General features: G+C 34.0%; 1 protein-coding gene across 1 annotated transcript in view; it reads left to right on the top strand.

The window, feature by feature from the left end:
- The window catches only part of PCID2 (PCI domain-containing protein 2), a 191,431-nt gene that overhangs the window by 89,050 nt on the left and 82,705 nt on the right, over positions 1 to 19,676 (top strand). The window contains exon 9 of the mRNA XM_090411518.1: positions 16,309 to 16,403. Coding sequence (XP_090267644.1) covers positions 16,309 to 16,403 — 95 coding nt within the window. The remainder of the gene's footprint in view (positions 1 to 16,308; positions 16,404 to 19,676) is intronic.

Genomic DNA, 19,676 nt, shown 5'->3' with positions numbered 1-19,676 from the left:
TGTATACTTCATATTAAATGAAAAGACATCAAAATTTTCACTAGATGTTAGAGTTCACAGAGGATATGAAATAAGCAGTGACCACTTCCTTGTTAAAATAAAATTAAGATTACCACCTAAATGGCTACAAGTAACAAGAACAGAAAGAAAAATTGAAACATTTGTTTATAAAACTAGACTATTGAATGACACAAATGTACAATGGCTATATGAACAAAGAATTAACCAGTATCTAGATAAAATAAAACAAAATGAAGAAATAGAAATAGAATGGCTTAATATAAAAATGATACTAAATGCAGCAGCAAATGAAAGCTTAGGAAAGACCAAAAAATTCAATAAAAGAAAAAAACTGAAGATCCGGGATGATACAATCAAAGAAATAATCAAAAAGAAAAAAGAAGCCTATCACAAATGGTTAAGCAGTAAAAGATTAGAAGATGAAATAGAATATAAAAGAATAAGAGCCATAGCTAAAAGAGAAGTCAGAAAAAGACATAGAGAATCATGGAATAAATTTGTTTCTAATTTAGAACATGATTTATATAAAATAAGACCCAATGTATGTAAGATTTTGAAACACCTAAATGCAGATACCAAAGAAAACATAAAATTAAACACTGAATTGAAATTAGAAGAATTTCTAAATTACTACACAGAACTATGGACAGACAAATATTTTAAAAAAGACAACTGGCAAACAATTAACGAAAATGAAAAGGAAATAACTGAAGAAGAATTAGAAATCAGCCTGAAAGAAACAAGAAACGGAAAATCACCTGGAGAAGATAAGCTAGGTTCAGAACTATATAAATATGCAGGAACAAGATTCAAAGGAAGACTCTTATTATTTTTAAATAAAATTTACTCAACTGGTATCCCCCCAATAGAATGGAAAAAAGCAATTGTGATTCCTATCTTTAAGAAAGGTAATAGAGATGACCCTAAAAACTATAGAGGTATCAGTATACTAAATTCATGTTACAAAATATACAGCAGAATCTTAAATAACAAACTAATGAAATATTCCGAAAACTTTATTCTAGAGGTACAAAATGGATTTAGAAAAGGACGATCATGTATAGACCCAGCCTTCTGCCTAAAATTAATAATAGAGAAAAGAAGAGAATATAATTTAGAAACACATATTGCATTTATTGACTTTGAAAAAGCATTTGACAAAGTTAAAAGAAACATATTATTTAACATATTAAAAGAAAGACAAATACCAAATAATATCCTAAAAGCTGTCACAAGTATATATGAAAATAATCAAATACAAATAAGATTAAATCATGAGCTATCATATACAATAGAGATAAACCAAGCGGTCCGACAGGGATGTCCCCTCTCAGCAACTCTTTTTAATATCTACTTAAATGAAATAATAATAAAATGGAGTAAAAATTTACATCAAGGAATTGAACTTTACCTACAGTTAACTTAAACACTCTCCTCTTTGCAGACGACCAAATAATAATTACAAATTCTGAAGATAACTTACAGAAAGCTATTTTAAATCTAAATGAGATATCCAAAGATTATGGTATGATAATATCAACGGAAAAATCAAAAACTATGGCCTTTAAAGGACAAGATCCAGCAAGAACTAAAATAGTATTAGATAACAAGATCTTAGAACAGGTGAATTCATTTAACTACCTAGGATGTATGATCACTTATGAAAATGAAAAAGATATAAACATAAAAATTGCAAAATATTTAAAAATAACAGGAGTAATTAACTCTATATTTAAACCAAACCTAGTTCAAAAACAAACCAGGCTAAAAGTATACAATACATTAGCCCTACCGGTCTTAATGTATGGAAGCGAAATCTGGACAATAAAACAAAAAGACAAACAATGATTAACAACAGCAGAAATGAAGTTTATGAGAAAAACTGCAAAGTATACCCTATTTGATCACAAAAGAAACGAAGATATTATGAAAGAATTAAACCAAGAACCAGTAATTGAAAAAATTAAAAAATATAAACATAGGTGGATGGAACACGTTCAAAGAATGAAAATAGAAAGACTACCAAAACAAGCCTTAAAGTACAAGCCATTAGGAAAAAGAAAACCAGGACGTCCTCTTAAACGATTCAACGATGACTTCTAAGGCCGGAACGGGCCATACTAGGCCTAAATCCTTGATACGTATGATGATGATGATGAATAGCTGTATTCCTTAATTGACTTGATCTATTTTAAAAACTATACAAAAATACAATCAACCCTTGCTGTAGTGAATTTGCATTATTATGCACTGGTGCTATGAGACTTCAAAAATATAATTTTAAAATATTTTACTGTTTTGAAGAAACATAGGATCAAAGATGTGCCAAACAGTGTCTTGATCAGCTGCCAGCCCTGCCTTCTTGTAGCATGACCTGTTGTCACAAAACGGATTAGGAACTGAGTATTGCTAGTATAAGCATTTGGGGGAAAAAGCAAGTCCAGAGACCCTACGGTAGCCTATCACTGAACTCTTTATTGCCAGGCTAGTAACCTGACATGAGGAATTTTATCTTATACCTTATTTTTTAAGCCAGTGAAGAAGAACATTAGGATAGCTTCTCAGAAAATGACTCTCGAATGGACACAGCAGAACAAATGTGGTATTGACAAAATATAATGAATATTTTGACCTGGAATGTAAGAGGAATGGCTTATAAAGAAGTAGAATTCAATACAAGAGGATTTAAAATTGCAATAATTACTAAAACAAAAAAGTAAAAATAAAAAGGAACCATGTAAATTGAGAACTTTAATATAATATATAGTGGAATCAGTAGAGATTCAAAGGCAAAAGTAGGCATTATGATTTGGCTTCATAGAGACTACTTAACAATATTGGATTATATGCTCCAGAAGAAAGATGATAGTATTGAATTCTATGAACAATTACAAAATATATCATCAGTTGTTTACATCATTATTAATCTCCTATCAATAATTTTCTTCCAAATTAGTCTGTTACTTCTCAGTACTCTGATATTGACATATCTAACATTTCATGCTTCTCAGACACTTGGTTAGGTGAATCATTCCACCTAACCCTCAGTCATCCTCTTATCTCTTTCTTGCCATCTTGACATCAAATACTTGTCTTGCTAACCTTTCCTCACTCATTCTATTTAAGTGGCCATATCATCTTAGATTAGCTCTGCTCACACATTCTTGAATGTCAACAATATCAAGTTCCTTTTTAATATCTTCATTTTTAATATGATTCTGCCATTGATGCCATCTATTCACTCCCTTAATCTTTCTCAGAACTCTCATCTCTGTGGTTTTCAATCATTATTCAAGTAATCTATTTCTAACCTAACTCTCATATCCATAGCTTATAATAAGATAAATGAGAATTTACTATGTAATATTAGCAGGATACTTAAATGCATCATATTGGAGACTTAATGGATTGTATACAGCACTCAGAAAGGATTAAAACAGAATTTAATATTTCCTATATATATTTTGTCTCAGTAAATGAGACATCTTTAGGGATTACAAAAAAAATAATGTAACATCAAGAACAAATAACACACAATACTAAGCCCAACCACGTGGGTGACACTAAAGTCCTATCTAGCACCCTCTAAGGGTGGTTGTAGGTGGCCTGGAATGTAAAGTGGGACCTCTGGTGATAAGCATTTCCCAAATCTTAGGAAGCTTAATGCAACCATATTTGTTGAAATTTGGTTGGTTCCTGAGAGCTGTTGCTGATTCTAAGAATAGTTTCTCTTTTTTGAATTTGCTGTGGTGGAGCATGGTGGTTTTTTTCCATGAGATCCTGTGGGTTGTATCCAAGACATGGTCAGCCAAGCCTGACTGACCATAGTTGTGTTTGTGAATGTATGACTTATGTTCCTCCAGGTGGATAGTGGCTTATCTGCCTGTCTGCCCAAAGTATGCCAGTTTACATGAACAGGGTACTTTATAGACTCCAGGCACTGAGAGAGGAGGGAGCTGATCTTTTGTAGAGTGGATAAGGGTAGCAAGTTTGTGGTGGGACTTAAATGCTGTGTGTAGGTTGTACTTTTTTAAAATCTTGGCTATTTTTTCTGATGTGCCACGGATGTAGGGTATGATGATGGCATTTCTAAACTCTTTCTGAAGAGAAGACCGAGGAGAGGGGAGGACCTGATTATTTTTTTAATACTGTGATCACTGTAGCCATTAGAGAGGAAAGTGTTGTGTATGTGGTCAAGCTCAGTTGTAAGGGTGGTTCCACTGGAACAAAGATTGTGGGCTCTCTTGGTGAGAGTTTTAATAATGCCATATTGTTGAGCGGGGTGGTGGTGGTGGGAGAGTTTGTGAATATATCTGCCTGTGTGTGTGGGGGGGTTTTCTATATACAGTGAAGGAGAGTGTACCATTGGGAAGGTGTGTAACTAAGGTGTCTAGGAAGGGTAAACAATTGTTCTTTTCCTTTTCCATTGTAAACTGGATTCTTGGATGTAGGCTGTTGAGGTGACTGAGGAAAAAGTCTAATGTGTCTGGGCCATGAGGCCAAATAGAGAACACATCGTCTACATATCTTAGCCATATAGAAGGTTTGAGAGGGGCTGAGTCTATGGCTCATTTTTCAAATTCTTCCATATAAAAATTGACAAGAGGGGTGAGGGGGGGGGGAACCCATGGCAGTTCCCTCTATCTGCTTGTAGATTTTATTCTTCCAAGAAAAATAACCAGAATTGATGGCAAAGGAAAAAAGATCTAGGATGTCAGAAGGAAAAACTTTTTTAAGAGTGTTGATGTATCAATTAAGGGAATATTGGTAAACAATGAGGAGATGTCAAAGCTTACTAATATGTCTGTGTTATTTAAGGTTAGATTTTCTATGAGGGTTTTAAAATGGGTAGAGTTTTTTATATAGGATGTAGAAAGTCCAGTGAGAGGGGGTCAAAGAGCTGGCCAGCTGTTTTGACAGCTTGTAGCAAAGTGCATTAGTGGCATCTACTATAGGTCTTAAAATGGATTGTGTACAATACTCAGAAAGGATTAAAACAGAATTTAATACTTCCTATATATATTTCGTCTCAGTAAATGAGACATCTTCAGGGATTACAAAAAAACTGATGTAACATCATTGTAAGGTCACAGCACTTAAGCCTCTACACACAGATACTTAAATGCAATAAATTGGAAAAACTAAAATTAATAATAATATTAGAATCTATGGGGAAAGTGCTATAAGCAAAAATGGTAAAAAAAATTAATAGATTTTGTAGCACATAATAATCTTAAAGTAATGAATTCCTTCTGGAAACATAAAGATACGTATTACTGTTTATAGCTATTTCACCTATTTTCTTAAGGAGTACCCCTTGTATTACGTCATTGACTTTTTTTTTACTGCAATTTATTTAAAATAATATTTTAAAGACAGATAAATAAAAATATAGAAGTGATAATTTTTGCCATACCTTTGTAGAATGCTTGAGGTTGTCTTCTTTTGGAGCTGCATCAGGAGTATAATGATAAGAATTATATAACAACTGAAATATAACTGGAGGGGGGGGCTGAAATGTGGAGATAGAAATACATGGGAACTAAAAATGCAGAAAATCAAAGATATGCGAATTAAAAGCTGAATTATCAAGGATGGACTATAAAAAAACTTTTAAGGAAGGAGAAAGATCAGATGTAATAAATGAAGATATGTCTAATATTTGGCTTTTTCAATTTGTGTTCAAGACCATGGTTTGCAATTTCTGTTTTCCCAGTATTTGGTTTTTACACTTCTTACTACTTAAATGTTCTGGAATTGATATATTGCAATCACAGAAGTGTTCCTGTAGTTTTGCCCACAATGATGTAATCGTGGAACCTGTTGGTGACATTACAGTTGTGCTGGCAGGGAAATTTGTATACTATGTTGTAGTATTCTAAAATTTCTTGTGTGCATGAAATTTGATAGGTTTTAAGCGTGTTGCCAATTTTTGATCCATAGTGAACACTAATTTATAATCCGTGTGTTTAAAAAAAAAAATATATATATATATATAGGCTCTGTATGTGTCTGGATATATATATATAGCAGTTTAATGATGTTGGGAAGTTTGCTCTGATTATTGAACTGTTTTGATGGGTGTTTTTCTATTTGGTTGGCATAATTTATTAGACTCCAGTTATTGGGTAATTTCAGTTTCTAAGTATCTGTTAATATATTAATTTCCATGTTAAGATAATTATTTGTAGTAGAAAATTTGTATGCTAGGATGACTAATTTTTTTAATAGAATAAGAATGATATGAGGTTAAATTGGAGGTAGTTACCGATATATGTAGGTTTGTTTTTGTAGCTATTCTGTTGTTCGTTCTAATTAATGTTAGGATTAGGAAATTTATGGATTTTTTGTGTTCTGTTTCTATAATAAACTTTAGGCTGAAGTCGTTAAGGGAGACGCTTGTAAAGAGGTAATGTATGTTGGTTCTCCAATGTTTACAGCTGATACGTGGACATTGTTCACATATCGGCTGTAAAAGGTAATGCCATGGTGATGGGGGAAGAAGGGCTTAGTAGATGTGATTCCAATGAGATAGAAACAATAAATTTTAAAAAAATTGCTGAAATTATTAGTTTTGTCAGGGTTATAACATCACTGGATATTAATTTTGTTTGTGATCCTACGGTGTGGTTTTCTAGTAGTAATGTATGGACGATGTCTAACATTCTGGGGATGTCCATGTTGGTTTATAGTGACGTTGCATCCATTGAAGAGAGGATGTCTTTGTGGGATAGAGTTAGGTTTGATATTTTTTTAAATAGATCGTCTGTGTTTTAAATCATGGATTTAGACCTAATTAGTAATGGTTTGAGTAGTTTTACTAAGAATTTTGATAAAGGTGATGTGATAGGATTTTTATATGAGATTATCAGGTGTATTGGGTAACTTTCATTGTGGATTTTAATTTGTCCAAATATGTATGGTGTGTGATATTGTATTTTTGCATTGTTACTTTATCTTTTATTTATGTAAGTGTATGCATCTTTATATGGCAGTTTAATGATTTTTTGTGTTGGGAAGTTTGCTTTGATGGGTTGGCATAATTTATTAGTTGTGTCGGGCAATTTCGGTTTCTGAGTATCTGTTAATTTCTTAATTTCCATGTTTTTTTTTATCTTATTTTGATTTTTTAATTTCTGTTTTGATTGATAATAAACCGTTTTGATGACCACTGTGTTGCCTTTTCCAATTGTGCTGATATGTTTGTTTTCCAGTTGTGCTGATTTCTTCAATAATGTTAGATCTTGGATTTTGTGCATGATAAACTAATATAGGCTTGAGTTTAAAGTCATCTTCTGCATTACCTCCTAATAAAAACATAAGACAATCTTTAGATACTTTGTATTCTGGTTGAGATGCTTCAGTTTTAACTAGGAAAGTTTATTTGCCATGCGCTTCCAAAATGCACTTCCAATTTCATCGATGTTGAATATTTGCTGATTGTCATAATCATCCTCCTGAATTATCCTTTGCCATTATTCAGGAAACTTGGCTGTGGAATCTTTATCACTAGCAGATTCCCCAGTTATTCTTATGTTATGCAGTCCAGTTTGATTTTTAAAACAGTCAAACTCGCAGTACAGCTTTTACATTCCTCTTGAAATTTGGTCTCTCAATGAAGTAAAAATATTGACAGCTTTTGCCTGAACATTCCCTGTACTAAGAGGTATTCTTTTTTTTTTTTGGTTATAATCTTTAATCCAGAGTGACAGAAGACGCTTCATCTCGATCATTAAATGGCTTCTATTTCAGGTGATTTGCTTGTTTAAAAAAGCAATAGCAACTTTTCCTTGTTCTTTGAATTCTTTGCTCTTATTTAATATATTTCAAACTGCAGACTCACTGTATCCCAGATCTCACACATCTTTGTATTACTAGTGCCACTTTCATGTCTCTTAATGACTTCCATCTTTTTTCGCTTGCTGCTGATTAGGGGCAAAAATTTTCACGTAACGTAGAAAAATCATGTTAGCTGATTAATCACTAGCTTAAAGCTGGAAATAGTATCATTTCACTCAATCACACTAACTGATTATCGTGCATATCGAATTTGCGTTATGTGCGTACATGTACATATCTTTAGATATCAATCTAAAGATATACATAAATTTACTTGGTTAGCAAGAGAATTGAAATCATAAATTAATTTATTTTAAATGAAAAAAAAACATAATTTTCTTTGGATGTTAGAGTGCATAGAGGCTGTGGAATAGGCATAATCACTTAATTACTAAGATAAAACTAAGATTATTACTTAAATGTCTGCAGTTCATGAAAAAGCAAAATAATAATAATAACGTAAAAATGAAAATATATACATATGTGTATTTTTATATATGATTGATTTGTGTGTGCGTGCTTTTACATTTAAAAAAAATGGTTAGATTTATACCATGAGTATAATTTTAGAGGGGTGCTAAAGGGTCAAAGCTGTATAACTGAGAGGAGACCTCCACATAGCCTTTAAAGGAATGCGGAGAACTGACCAGGGCTTCTGACCTAATGTCCAATCCTCACCTTCTCGTGGTGCACCTTGTTGGGTATCTACTTTGATACTGAACGAACGAGGATGGGCTGGCAATTTGGGATTTAGCCGACCAAATTGTATTCTTCTTGGTTAAACCAAAATAAAAAATGATGGTACAACATGACAAAATTTCATGCCGGCTGGGGCGTCGCCCGGTTAAACAAGGCCCCCGTTGTTTTCGCCAGGGAACCAGGGCGAACAGCGAAAAGTCAGCTACTGGAACAAATCTGAAAACAAACCCCAACTCAACATCACCAGAGTTAAAGATCGGTACTATCAACGTAAGAAGCCTGAATGGCAAAGAAATGGAGCTAGCTGAGGAATTAGATAAGTACCAGATCGACATAATAGGGGTGACTGAAACAAAAAAGACCAAAACTGGTGAAATCTTTCTGAGCAATAAATACAAAATGTTATATTCAGGCAATGACAATCAAGGAAAAGAAGGAGTAGCCATAGTATTCAACACAAAATACGAGGCTAATCTTCTTGAATGGCAGGCAATGTCAAGTAGAGTAATGTGGGCAAATATGAGAATGGGGAACTGGACAATGAGACTTATTTGTGCCTATGGTCCCACAGAAGGTTCTACTAAGTTAGAAGTGGAGGAATTTTTTGAGGCTTTAGAAAAAGCAACTGACACAATGAAAAAGGAAAAGTTGGTCCTTGTTGGGGATCTAAATAGTAGAGTAGGAAATGATTGTGAGACATACAAAAATATTTTGGGAAAATTTGGAGAAAAGAGCAAAGCTAATAATAATGGCAAATATCTGTTGGATTTCTGCTCAGGACATGGACTGGTTATTACTAACACCATGTTCCAACATAAAAATGTGCACAAATTCACATGGAGAGAAGAGGCTAGGAATAAGAAAAGTCTCATTGACTATGTTATTGTGATAGTAATGTTTTCTCCCTGGTGCAGGACACCAGAGTGTACAGAGGATTTGAAATTGGAAGTGATCACTATTTAGTCTTGAGCAGGATAAAATTGAATTTCATATTGAAAAGAATAACATGTAAGAAAGTTTTAAAGCGAATAAAAGTTGAGCAGCTCTCAGATGTGAACTGTAGACTAAAATACAGAAATATTATTGAAAAGAAAATGAAAGAGTTTGAGAACAGGAATCAAACCTTGGAGATTCAGTGGCAAACTCTGAAGGAAACATTGATTGATTCTGCCAGAGAGGCATGTGGTGAGGTTGTGTGCAAGGATAGAATAATCAGAACTCCATGGTGGACACAGGAAGTTAAAGAGGCAGTGAAGGAAAAGAAGAAAGCATATCAAAAGTTCCTGGCAAATAAGTCAGCTTTTACTCTTACAGAATACAGAGACAAATGTAAGAAAGCTAAACAGTGTGTAAAACTAGCTAAACAAAAGTCATGGGAGGACTTTGGCAAGAATATAGAAAATAAATATCAAGAAGATGGCAAAATATTCTGGAGGTTGTTGAAGAAGCTTAGGAATGGAGGAAAGAGTGCTGTAAAAGGAATTAGAGATGATAAAGGTGAAATGAAAACAGGAGAAAAAGATATCCTTGAAGTATGGAGTAATTACTTTGAAAAACTGCTAAATGAAACAAGCAGTGATGACAGCACAGTGATAAAAAACACTGACCAGGCATGCAGTCAGGAATACATATCCATACTTGAAGTAGAAAAAGCCATCAAAGGCTTGAAATGTGGAAAGGCAGCAGGAGTAGATGATATTCGACCAGAAATGCTGAAGTATGGTGGTATAAGAGTCTTACAGTGACTGCACTGCATAGTTCAGAAAGCCTGGACAGAGGGACGAATTCCCGATGATTGGAGTAGAGCTCTCATAGTACCCATATATAAAAAGGGAAATAAAACTGAATGTGAGAATTACAGAGGTATTTCCCTACTGAGTGTTCCTGGCAAGATCTATGCAAGTATACTTGAGAAACGGTTGAGAAGAATTGTGGAAGAAAAGCTTGGTGAAGAACAAGCTGGATTCAGGCCAAATAGAGGCTGTCAGGATCAGATCTTCACTTTACGACAAATAGTCGAGAAAGCATGGGAATATAACAAAGATCTGTATTTAAGTTTTGTCGATTTGGAAAAGGCATATGACAAGGTGCCAAGAGAGAAGCTATTCAATACGCTGCAGTTATATGGTGTCAATGGGGCATTATATCAAGCAATACTTAGTCTTTATTTGAGTTGTGAGTCAGCAGTTAGAATTGATGGAAGTACAGGAAGATGGTTTAATGTTAAATCTGGTGTGAGACAAGGATGTACATTATCCCCTCTGTTATTCATTATCTATATGGATCACATTATGAAGGAATGTGGTATTAAACCTGATATCAAAATTGGAGATGTTAATGTCAGCTCTTTGCTTTATGCGGATGATGTTATACTTCTAAATAAATCCGCTACAAGTCTTCAAGATTCTCTGACTAAATTGAATAGCTGTTGTAATAGATATGGTATGAAGGTCAGCAATAAAAAGACAAAGACAATTAAAATAGGCAGAATCATTGAAAATGTCAACTGTGTTGTGAATGGAGAACCTATGGAACAAGTAAAACATTTCAGCTACTTAGGCACAATTTTTAGTGAAGATGGTAAACTAAATATAGAAATAGACAACGGAATCAGCAAAGCTGGTATGGTGGGAAGTCAATTGAATAAATTCATATGGAATAAGAAAGAAATTAGTCGGAACACTAAATTAGCTGTATACAAGACTGTGTTCAAACCAATTTTAACTTATGGATCTGAGAGCTGGGTCAGAAGTAAAACACTTGACCAAAGACTAGAGACCGCAGATATGAGAGTCCTGAGAAAGATTAGAGGCGTGAACAGATGGCATCAATGGCAATATCATATTAAAAATGAGGATATTAGGAAAGAACTTGACATTGTCAGCATCCAGGAATGCGTTAGCAGAGCTAATCTTAGATGGTATGGTCACTTAAATAGAATGGGAGAGGAAAGATTAGCAAAACAAGTGTTCTCTGCCAGGTTGGCAGGAAAACGACCCAGCGGAAGACCAAGATATAGGTGGATTGATACGGTACAAAGTGCCTTAGACGATAGAAATATAAGATCTGATAATGTTGGAGTCTTGACAAGTAACAGACTGATTTGGAGGAAAATTGTAGATAGGAAGTTAGTAATGATGTAATTTTTTCATGTAGTACTGTCATATCCTGTACACCCCTTGAGTGTACATGGCAGGAATTTGATGATGATGTATAATTTTAGTATTTCTAGTTTCTTTCCAGTATATTGATTTACTTCAAATGAGTATTATTTTTTGCCAAAACCTTAAAACAGATTTCATATATTACATTCACTTAGTCTTTGTCTCATAAATAAGGCAAGGGAAGTGTAATACAAAAGAAATCTTGTTTTATCATCATCAAATTCCTGACATACACCCTGGTGGGGGGGGGGTTACAAGATCTTATGATAGTACTACATGAAAAGTTACATAATTACTAATTTTCTATGAACAATTTTCCTCCAGATTAGCCTGTTATCTGTCAACATTCCAATATTATCAGATCTTATATTTCTGTCTTTTAAGGCACTTTTTACTGCATCATTCCACATATGTGTTGGTCTTCCTCTGTGTCTTTTTCATTCCATTCTGGCAAAGAACACTTGTTTAGCTAATCTTTCCTCTCACATTCTGTTTAAGTGCCCATTCTAGCTGAGATTAGCTCTGCTAACACATAACTGAATGAATGCTAACAATGTCTCGTTCTTTTGTAATAGCCTCGTTTTTAATATGATACTCCCATTGATGCGATCTGTTCATTCTCCTAATCTTTCTCAGGACTCTCATATATGTGGTCTCCAGTCTTTGATCAAAAGTTTTATTTCTAACTCTACTCTCTGATCCATAAGCTTAACTTGGTTTGAACATTATCTTGTATACAGCTAGTCTAGTGTTTTAACTAATCTCTCTCTTATTCCATATAAATTTATTCATTTGACTTCAACCATACCAGCTTTGCTAATTCTGTTGTCTATTTCCAAATTTATTTTGCATCTTCACTAAAAATTGTGCCTAAATAGCTGAAATATTTTACTTGTTCTATAGGTTTTCCATTCAGGATGCAGTTGATGTTTTCAGTGTTTTTGCCTTTTTTATTTGTCTTTGTCTTTCTAATGCTGATTTTCATACCAAATTTATTACACCAGTTATTCAATTTGGTCAGGGAATCTTGTAGACTTGTCTTGAATTTATTTAGGAGTATAACATCTCCTAAAAAGCTACATTACATCACTGTGATAAATGAAAGAGGAGGGGAAAATAAAATACTTTTTTTTGGGAGGGAGGGGGGGGGGTAATTGCTTTAATACATAAGTCACCCAATTCAATAAAAAATAAAATGTAGTGTATCTGAATAAAGGTCATTGGATACTCTACAAGGTGAAAAATCTCATTATAAAGAATAATTAAATGATACAAATACACAATGACTGCATGAGCAAAGAAGAATTAACTAGTGCTTAGATAAAATAGACAAAATGCAAAAAAAAAGAAACAAAATGGTATAATATAAAAACAATCCAAAAACACAACAGGAAATGAAAGTCTAGCAAAGACCAAAAACTTTATTTAAAAAAAAAAAAAAGATATATATATATATTTTTTTTAAATATTGAATGACTAGAAACCGAGAAAAATGAAAACAAAGTTTAATAGCACAACTAGTTTCAGCTTGTATCAGCCTTCTTCATTAAAAAAGAAATAACTAGTAAAACATAGAGGAAATAATTGTAAACATCACGGAAAGTTAGTGTATATATATATTCACCGTTGAAATCTGCACTTTCAAAACTGTTCTCTCGTTGGCTTCATTGTTGGGCGTATGCATGTATAGCATCTCACGAAGGCCAATATTTGATCGTAGCACAATGACAGTCTGAAAGGTTGTAACTCAGGTTGTTGTTGAGATGTATTGGATTGAGAATGATTTCTTTTGATTCTATTATCTTTCTTTCTAATTCATCGTGGCAATGGAAAATGTTATTAGACTTGTCCCATAGGATGACTGTATGGCTAAGGTTTTCTTCATTAGAATCAGCCAAGAATAGAACATAACTAGACAAAGCTCTGGCTCATGACAATGAAGTCAACGAGAGAACAGTTTTGAATGTACAGACTTCAACATTTCAATATTGAATATATATACACTAACTTTCCGCGATGTTTACAATTATTTCCTCTATGTTTTACTGGTTATTTTTTTTTTAATGTGCACAACTAGTTTCAGCCTGAAGAAGGCTGAAACTAGTTGTGCTATTAAACGTTGTTTTCATTTTTCTTGGTTTTTAGTCATTCAGTATTTTTTAAAAATGTATATCAACCTAGTAAATCAATCTTCCTACACACATATACAGCAAAACCCTGTTTTTATGTTCCCACAATTTACATTTTCCTGCCATTTACGTCATTTTCCGTTGGTCCCGTCCTAAGGCCTGTTCTTACAATATATTGTTTTCCCGCCATTAACAACTTGATGTGGACGTTATTTCCTGTGATTTGCTTTTTTTCTCGGGTGGCAATACTGATTTTCGAAACGATTTCTGTGGAAATCTGCACATTTCTGTTCCCAGTTGGCGTTGCTTTCGGCTCTAGTTTCGTTTCCGCCATCACGGTGACTTGCATGTTTGCAGCAGTAATGTAGTGATGAGCGATATCGTGATTTTTCAATCACAGTACGAATTGATATTGCAGAATATCTGCTATGTAATTTAGCGTGGGAAATTTGCTTTTAAGTTGCCGTGGTGGATTATCCATGTTAGTAACATGGAGAAAAAAGACAGAAAATGTACTTCGGTAGAAGAAAAGATGGCAATTCTGCAACATGTAGATTGGCATGCCGGAACACGTGTGCATTTAACAAATGATCTTGGACTCTCCGTGTCCACTTTGAGCACGATAGTAAAAAACGGGTCTAGCATTGAACTCAATGCAAAGCAATCTGGCGCTATGTCAAAAAAACGAAAAGCAAAAACAATCAAAACTTAAAGATTTTTTTAAATAGATAAATGTAAGTAATTGTAAATTCATTTATTTTCAGTTATTAAATTTAGTAATCTAGTATGTAGACTCACATTCTAGCAGTAAGTCATCTTTTAGCCTTTTTTTAAATGTTTTTTTACATTTCCTGCTATTTACACTTTTTTCTATCAGTCCCCTGAAAAGTGTAAAAAAGGGATTTTACTGTATATATATATATCGTCATCATCATCAAATTCCTGACATGTACCCTCAAAGGGTGTACAGGATATGATAGTACTACATGAAAAACTTACATCACCACTAACTTCCTATCTACATATTTCCTCCAAATCAATCTTTTACCTGTTAAGACTCCAACATTATCAGATCTTATATTTCTATCTTCTAATGCACTTTTTACTGTATCAATCCACTTATATCTTGGTCTTTTTCTGGATCTTTTTCCTGCCAACCTGGCAGAGAAAACTTTTTGCTAATCTTTCCTCTCCCATTTTGTTTAAGTGACCATACCACCTGACATTAGCACTACTAACACATTCCTGGATGTTAACAATATCAAGTTCTTCTCTAATATCCTCATTTTTAATATGATATTGTCATTGATGCCATCTGTTCATGCCCCTAAGCTACTTGGATTCTTACAACCAGGATACTTATGTTTGGGATGCTCTGTTAAACACTTATCAACAAAAGTACACAAACCTTGCAGAACATGCAATACATGCTTGCAGGGTAACACACATGGGTATACTAGGTTAAGAGAGAGAATTTGAGATACATGTGTGTGCGTGTCGTATATTCTTTCTCCACAGGTCACTGTGACATTTTTTGATGTTCAGCTGGTGTTACTTGGTAAGTCACCTTGTGAAAAATCACATATGAGCTAACACAATTGCGTATTTTGGTGATTTTATATTCCCCTATTTAACTATTGTGTATAGACAAATTTGCACATTACAAACATGCATTATAGGAGAAATGATGGTATTACTTAAAAATAACAGGTGTAATAAATTCTGTGCTTAAATCTAAACTGGTACAAAAATACACTCAACTAAAACTTTATAATGCCCTAGCTGTATCAGTGCCTATATGGAAGCGAAGTGAAATTTGGGCAATAAATCAAAAAGATAAACAAAGATTAATAGTAGCTGAAATGAAACTTATGAGGAAAATGCCAAAATATCCCCTATTGGATTTAAAAGAAATGAAGAAATAATGAAAGAATTAAATCTGGAACCAATACTAGTGAAAATAAAGAAATATAAATATAGTTGAATGAAGTATGTTAAGAGTTTAGATGGAAATGCTACCCAAGCAAGTTCCTCATTATGAACCTTATGGAAAAAGAAGACCAGATCATCTATTGAAAAAACTTTCTGAGGCTGAAACAGTCTCCTAAATCCTTGAAGTGCTTAACAATGATGACTGTTTTGTACAGTAAGTCATTGCAGCCAGCATGTACATTCACATTCATTCCACCACTTACTGTATTAATCTAACTCACGCTATAGCAAACTTGTAAGAACCATGGTTAGTTTGTTATAGTAGATAGTTTGCTATGATAAATTTCATTTATCATAGCATTTCACCTTTGGGGTATTAGTTGGGTTGGGACGTTTTAGCATTTGTTATAGCAGTGCTTGCTATAGTGAGACTCTCCTATGCATGATTTTTTTTTTTTTTTACTTCTAAAATTTTTATTGATGAGTTTAAATATTTCCATAAAAAATTTTATATTTTATTTCAGATCAATAAACTTCACCTCTGTAAACCACTTATACGAGCAGTTGATAGTTCAAATCTTAAAGACCATTTTAAAGTTTCACAGTTAGTGACATACAGGTGAGCAATTTCAACAGTCATACATAAGTTTATTATGACAGTGTTTACAAGTGAGGATTGATGCTAAATAGCAGTTTTTAGATCGTTATGTTTCCAAACAATATATGTGAAATTTGGCATTTTTAGTTTTCGACAAATAGATGTTAAATATTAAATTTTATTTTGAAATATTGAGTACAAGCTGAGTTACCAAAGAAGTGTATTTTGTAACATTTATAATTTGTTGCTTTCTGCTTCATGTATGCCTCAAATAACCTAGGGAATTTTCTTTCTTTCTTGAAATCCAACTAGCCACACGTCTACTCTGTTGCATTGTGAGCCTTTCAAGGAAAATTTTTAAACAATATAGGTGGCCAGCATCACTTCTGGTTCTTATAGTCCAGTTTCCCTAGACCACTGAGGGTGAACCTTGAAATGCATAACAAGAGTGGCACAGAAAAGTATATCTGTTAGTATGCCAGTAAAAGAGCCTAGATGCAGTGTATTGAATTAAGCTTATTTTAAAACAGGAAACAGTGTGATTTACTGTAGATCTGTGATAATGCAGTGAAATCCCAATTTTGTGTGATTATTTTGTAAGATACATTTTTTAACTGATTAGTGCCAAAAAAAAAAAAAGTGAATTTTTTCAATGGAGTGCAAGGATGAAAGACAGAGGAAGTCCTAAGTCTTTTCAAAGAATAGAGAGTGGTAAAAAGGTGGAATGGGTTGCTAGAAGAGGTCACTAGTGCTTTGTATTAAGGAAAGATATCATTAGGTTGTGCAAATAATGGTAAGTGTGGATTTCCATCAATGAATCTTCTGACTCCATGGAAATAGCTCTACAACAACAACAACAACAATAATTATTATTGTCTTTGCAGCAAAGAACTTATTAGTTCTTTGATAGCAAATTCATATAAAGGATCACTTAAAAATGAAAGCCAAATAACTGAGAGGAAACCTCCACATTGTCTTTAAGGAATGTAGAGAACAGACTAGGGGTTTCTGACTTAATGTCCAATCCTTGCCTTCATATGGTGCACCCTGTTAGTAGGTATCCACTGGATACTAAATGAATGAGGATGGGCTAGCAGTTTGGGATTTAGCCAACTAAATTGTAGTCTCTAGTGGCTTAAACCACAAATAATATGATGGTGCAACATGATATTTCATGCTGGCTGGTGCATTGCCCTGTTGAACACGTCCCCACTGTTTTTGTCATTGAACCAGGGCAAGCAGTGAAAAGTCAGCTACACTGGAACAGACCCAAAATCAACATCTAGAAGAACAAACCCAATGTTGATTGGGTTTGTTCTTCTAGATTGAAGATAGCAGCCATCAATATAAGGAGTATTATTGTAAAGTAAATCAATCTTGCAGAAGAACTGGAAAATTATCCTGTGGACATAATTGACATCACTGAAACAAATAAGACAAAAACATTGGGATCTTACTAAATAATAAGCATAGAATGTTATATGCATACAGTACTGGTCATGGAAAGGAAGGGGTAACAATAGCATTCAATACCAAGCATGAAGATAAACTTCTTGATTGGAAGGCAGTTTCAAGCAGAGTTGTGTTGGCAAACTTCAAATTGGGGAATTGGAAGATTCTCCTAAGGAAGAAGTGGAAGAATTTTTCACGTTACTAGAGCAGGCAACTGACATAAAGAAAATGAAAAAAAGTGGTACTTATTGAAGAAATAAACAGCAGAGTAGGAAGTGAATCCCACCAGACACAAGAAGTTAAAGAAATGTTTTGGGAAAATTTGGAGAAAGGGGCAAGGCTAATAATAAGTATCTGCTGGATTTCTGCTCAGGATATCGACTAGTCATTACTAACACTATGTTCCAACATAAAGATGTGCACAAATTCACATGGAGAAAAGATGCAAGAACTAAAAAACCCTCATCTCATCTTCCTTATACCCTCTTTTACCTTGCGGTGTTGAGGGTCCACTGATCATCGGACCTCACTCTGTTTACAGGATAAGGTGGTCAGCCTTATGCCCCGATGTATCCTATGGCCTGTAGTGTTGAGTTCTCAAGGCCAGTTTGCCTGCTTTGCAGGATGAAAAACCCCAGAATAAACTGGGGAAAAAACCCTGCTGTCCATGCCCAAGACTGGCTAACTTGGCTATGGCTGAGGAAGATCCTTCAGCTCCTCACGTTACTGACGGGAATCGAACCTAGGACACTCCTTCCCCAGGCATATGGTTGCGAAGTGCATAGCCACTAGGCTAACCGCACGGACAAAAAAAAAAAAAAAAACCCTCATTGACTATGCTATTGTTGATAGTGATGTCTTCATGTTGGTTCAGGATAAGAGTGTACAGAGGATTTAAATTGGGAGTGACCATCACTTACTTCTAAGTATGATAAAACTGAATATCACAGTGAAATGAACAGTATGTAAGAAAGTTTTAAAAAGAATTAAAAATTCAGTGGCTTTTATAGGTAAAACCTGTAGACTCGACTATATGAACATTATTGAAGAAAAAAAATGAAACATTTTTTTGAGGTCTCAGTGGCAAACTCTGAAGACAACATTGATTGATTCAGCTAGAGAGGCATGTAGTGAAGATGTCTCTTTATTTTATTTTCTTTATTTTATTTTATTTTATTTTTATGTTGAGTCCATGGGTTGGTTAATCCAATAGTACATTATTGCCATGTATAGGTAAAAAAAATTATTTTTACAAAGTCCAAAACCCTGCTCTAGAGACCAAACAGGAAACTTTTTTAAGCACTTCAAGTCTCCAATGGGTGGGGCAGTGGTCTCACTACAGGTGATGAAATTCATCTTCCACCTAAAAACAATCATAAACATCAATACTGATGGTGGGATTCGAACCCATGTTCTGTTGGTTGGAAAGCAGGTGTGCTAAACACTAGGCCAACTAGGCTAGCAAGGATCTCTTCAAGGATAGAAAAATGAGAATGCCATGGTGGACACAAGAAGTTAAAGAAGCAGTCCTGGAAAAGAAGACGGCATACTGAAAGTTCCTAGCAAATTTAAGAATTGGAGATATCAAACTTAGCTCTTTGCTTTATACAGATGATGTTGTACGCCTAAACACATCAAGTACAAGTCTCCAGGATTCTCTAACTGAATTACATTGAATTACTGTATCACATTTCGGCATGGAAATCAGCAGTAAAAAGATCAAGACTATGAAAATCGGGAAAATAGAAAACTTCAGCTGCATTCTGAATGGAAAGCCTATAGAACAAATAAAATATATCAGTTATTTAGGCATAGTTTTTAGTGAAGATGGAAAGTTAAATC

The sequence above is a fragment of the Typopeltis vanoorti genome, chromosome 21 (assembly GCF_054136105.1).
Source record: "Typopeltis vanoorti isolate ZY-2024b chromosome 21, IOZ_Tvanoo_1.0, whole genome shotgun sequence".
Taxonomy (NCBI): Eukaryota; Metazoa; Arthropoda; class Arachnida; order Uropygi; family Thelyphonidae; genus Typopeltis; species Typopeltis vanoorti.
This window is presented reverse-complemented; position numbering and strand designations above follow the sequence as displayed.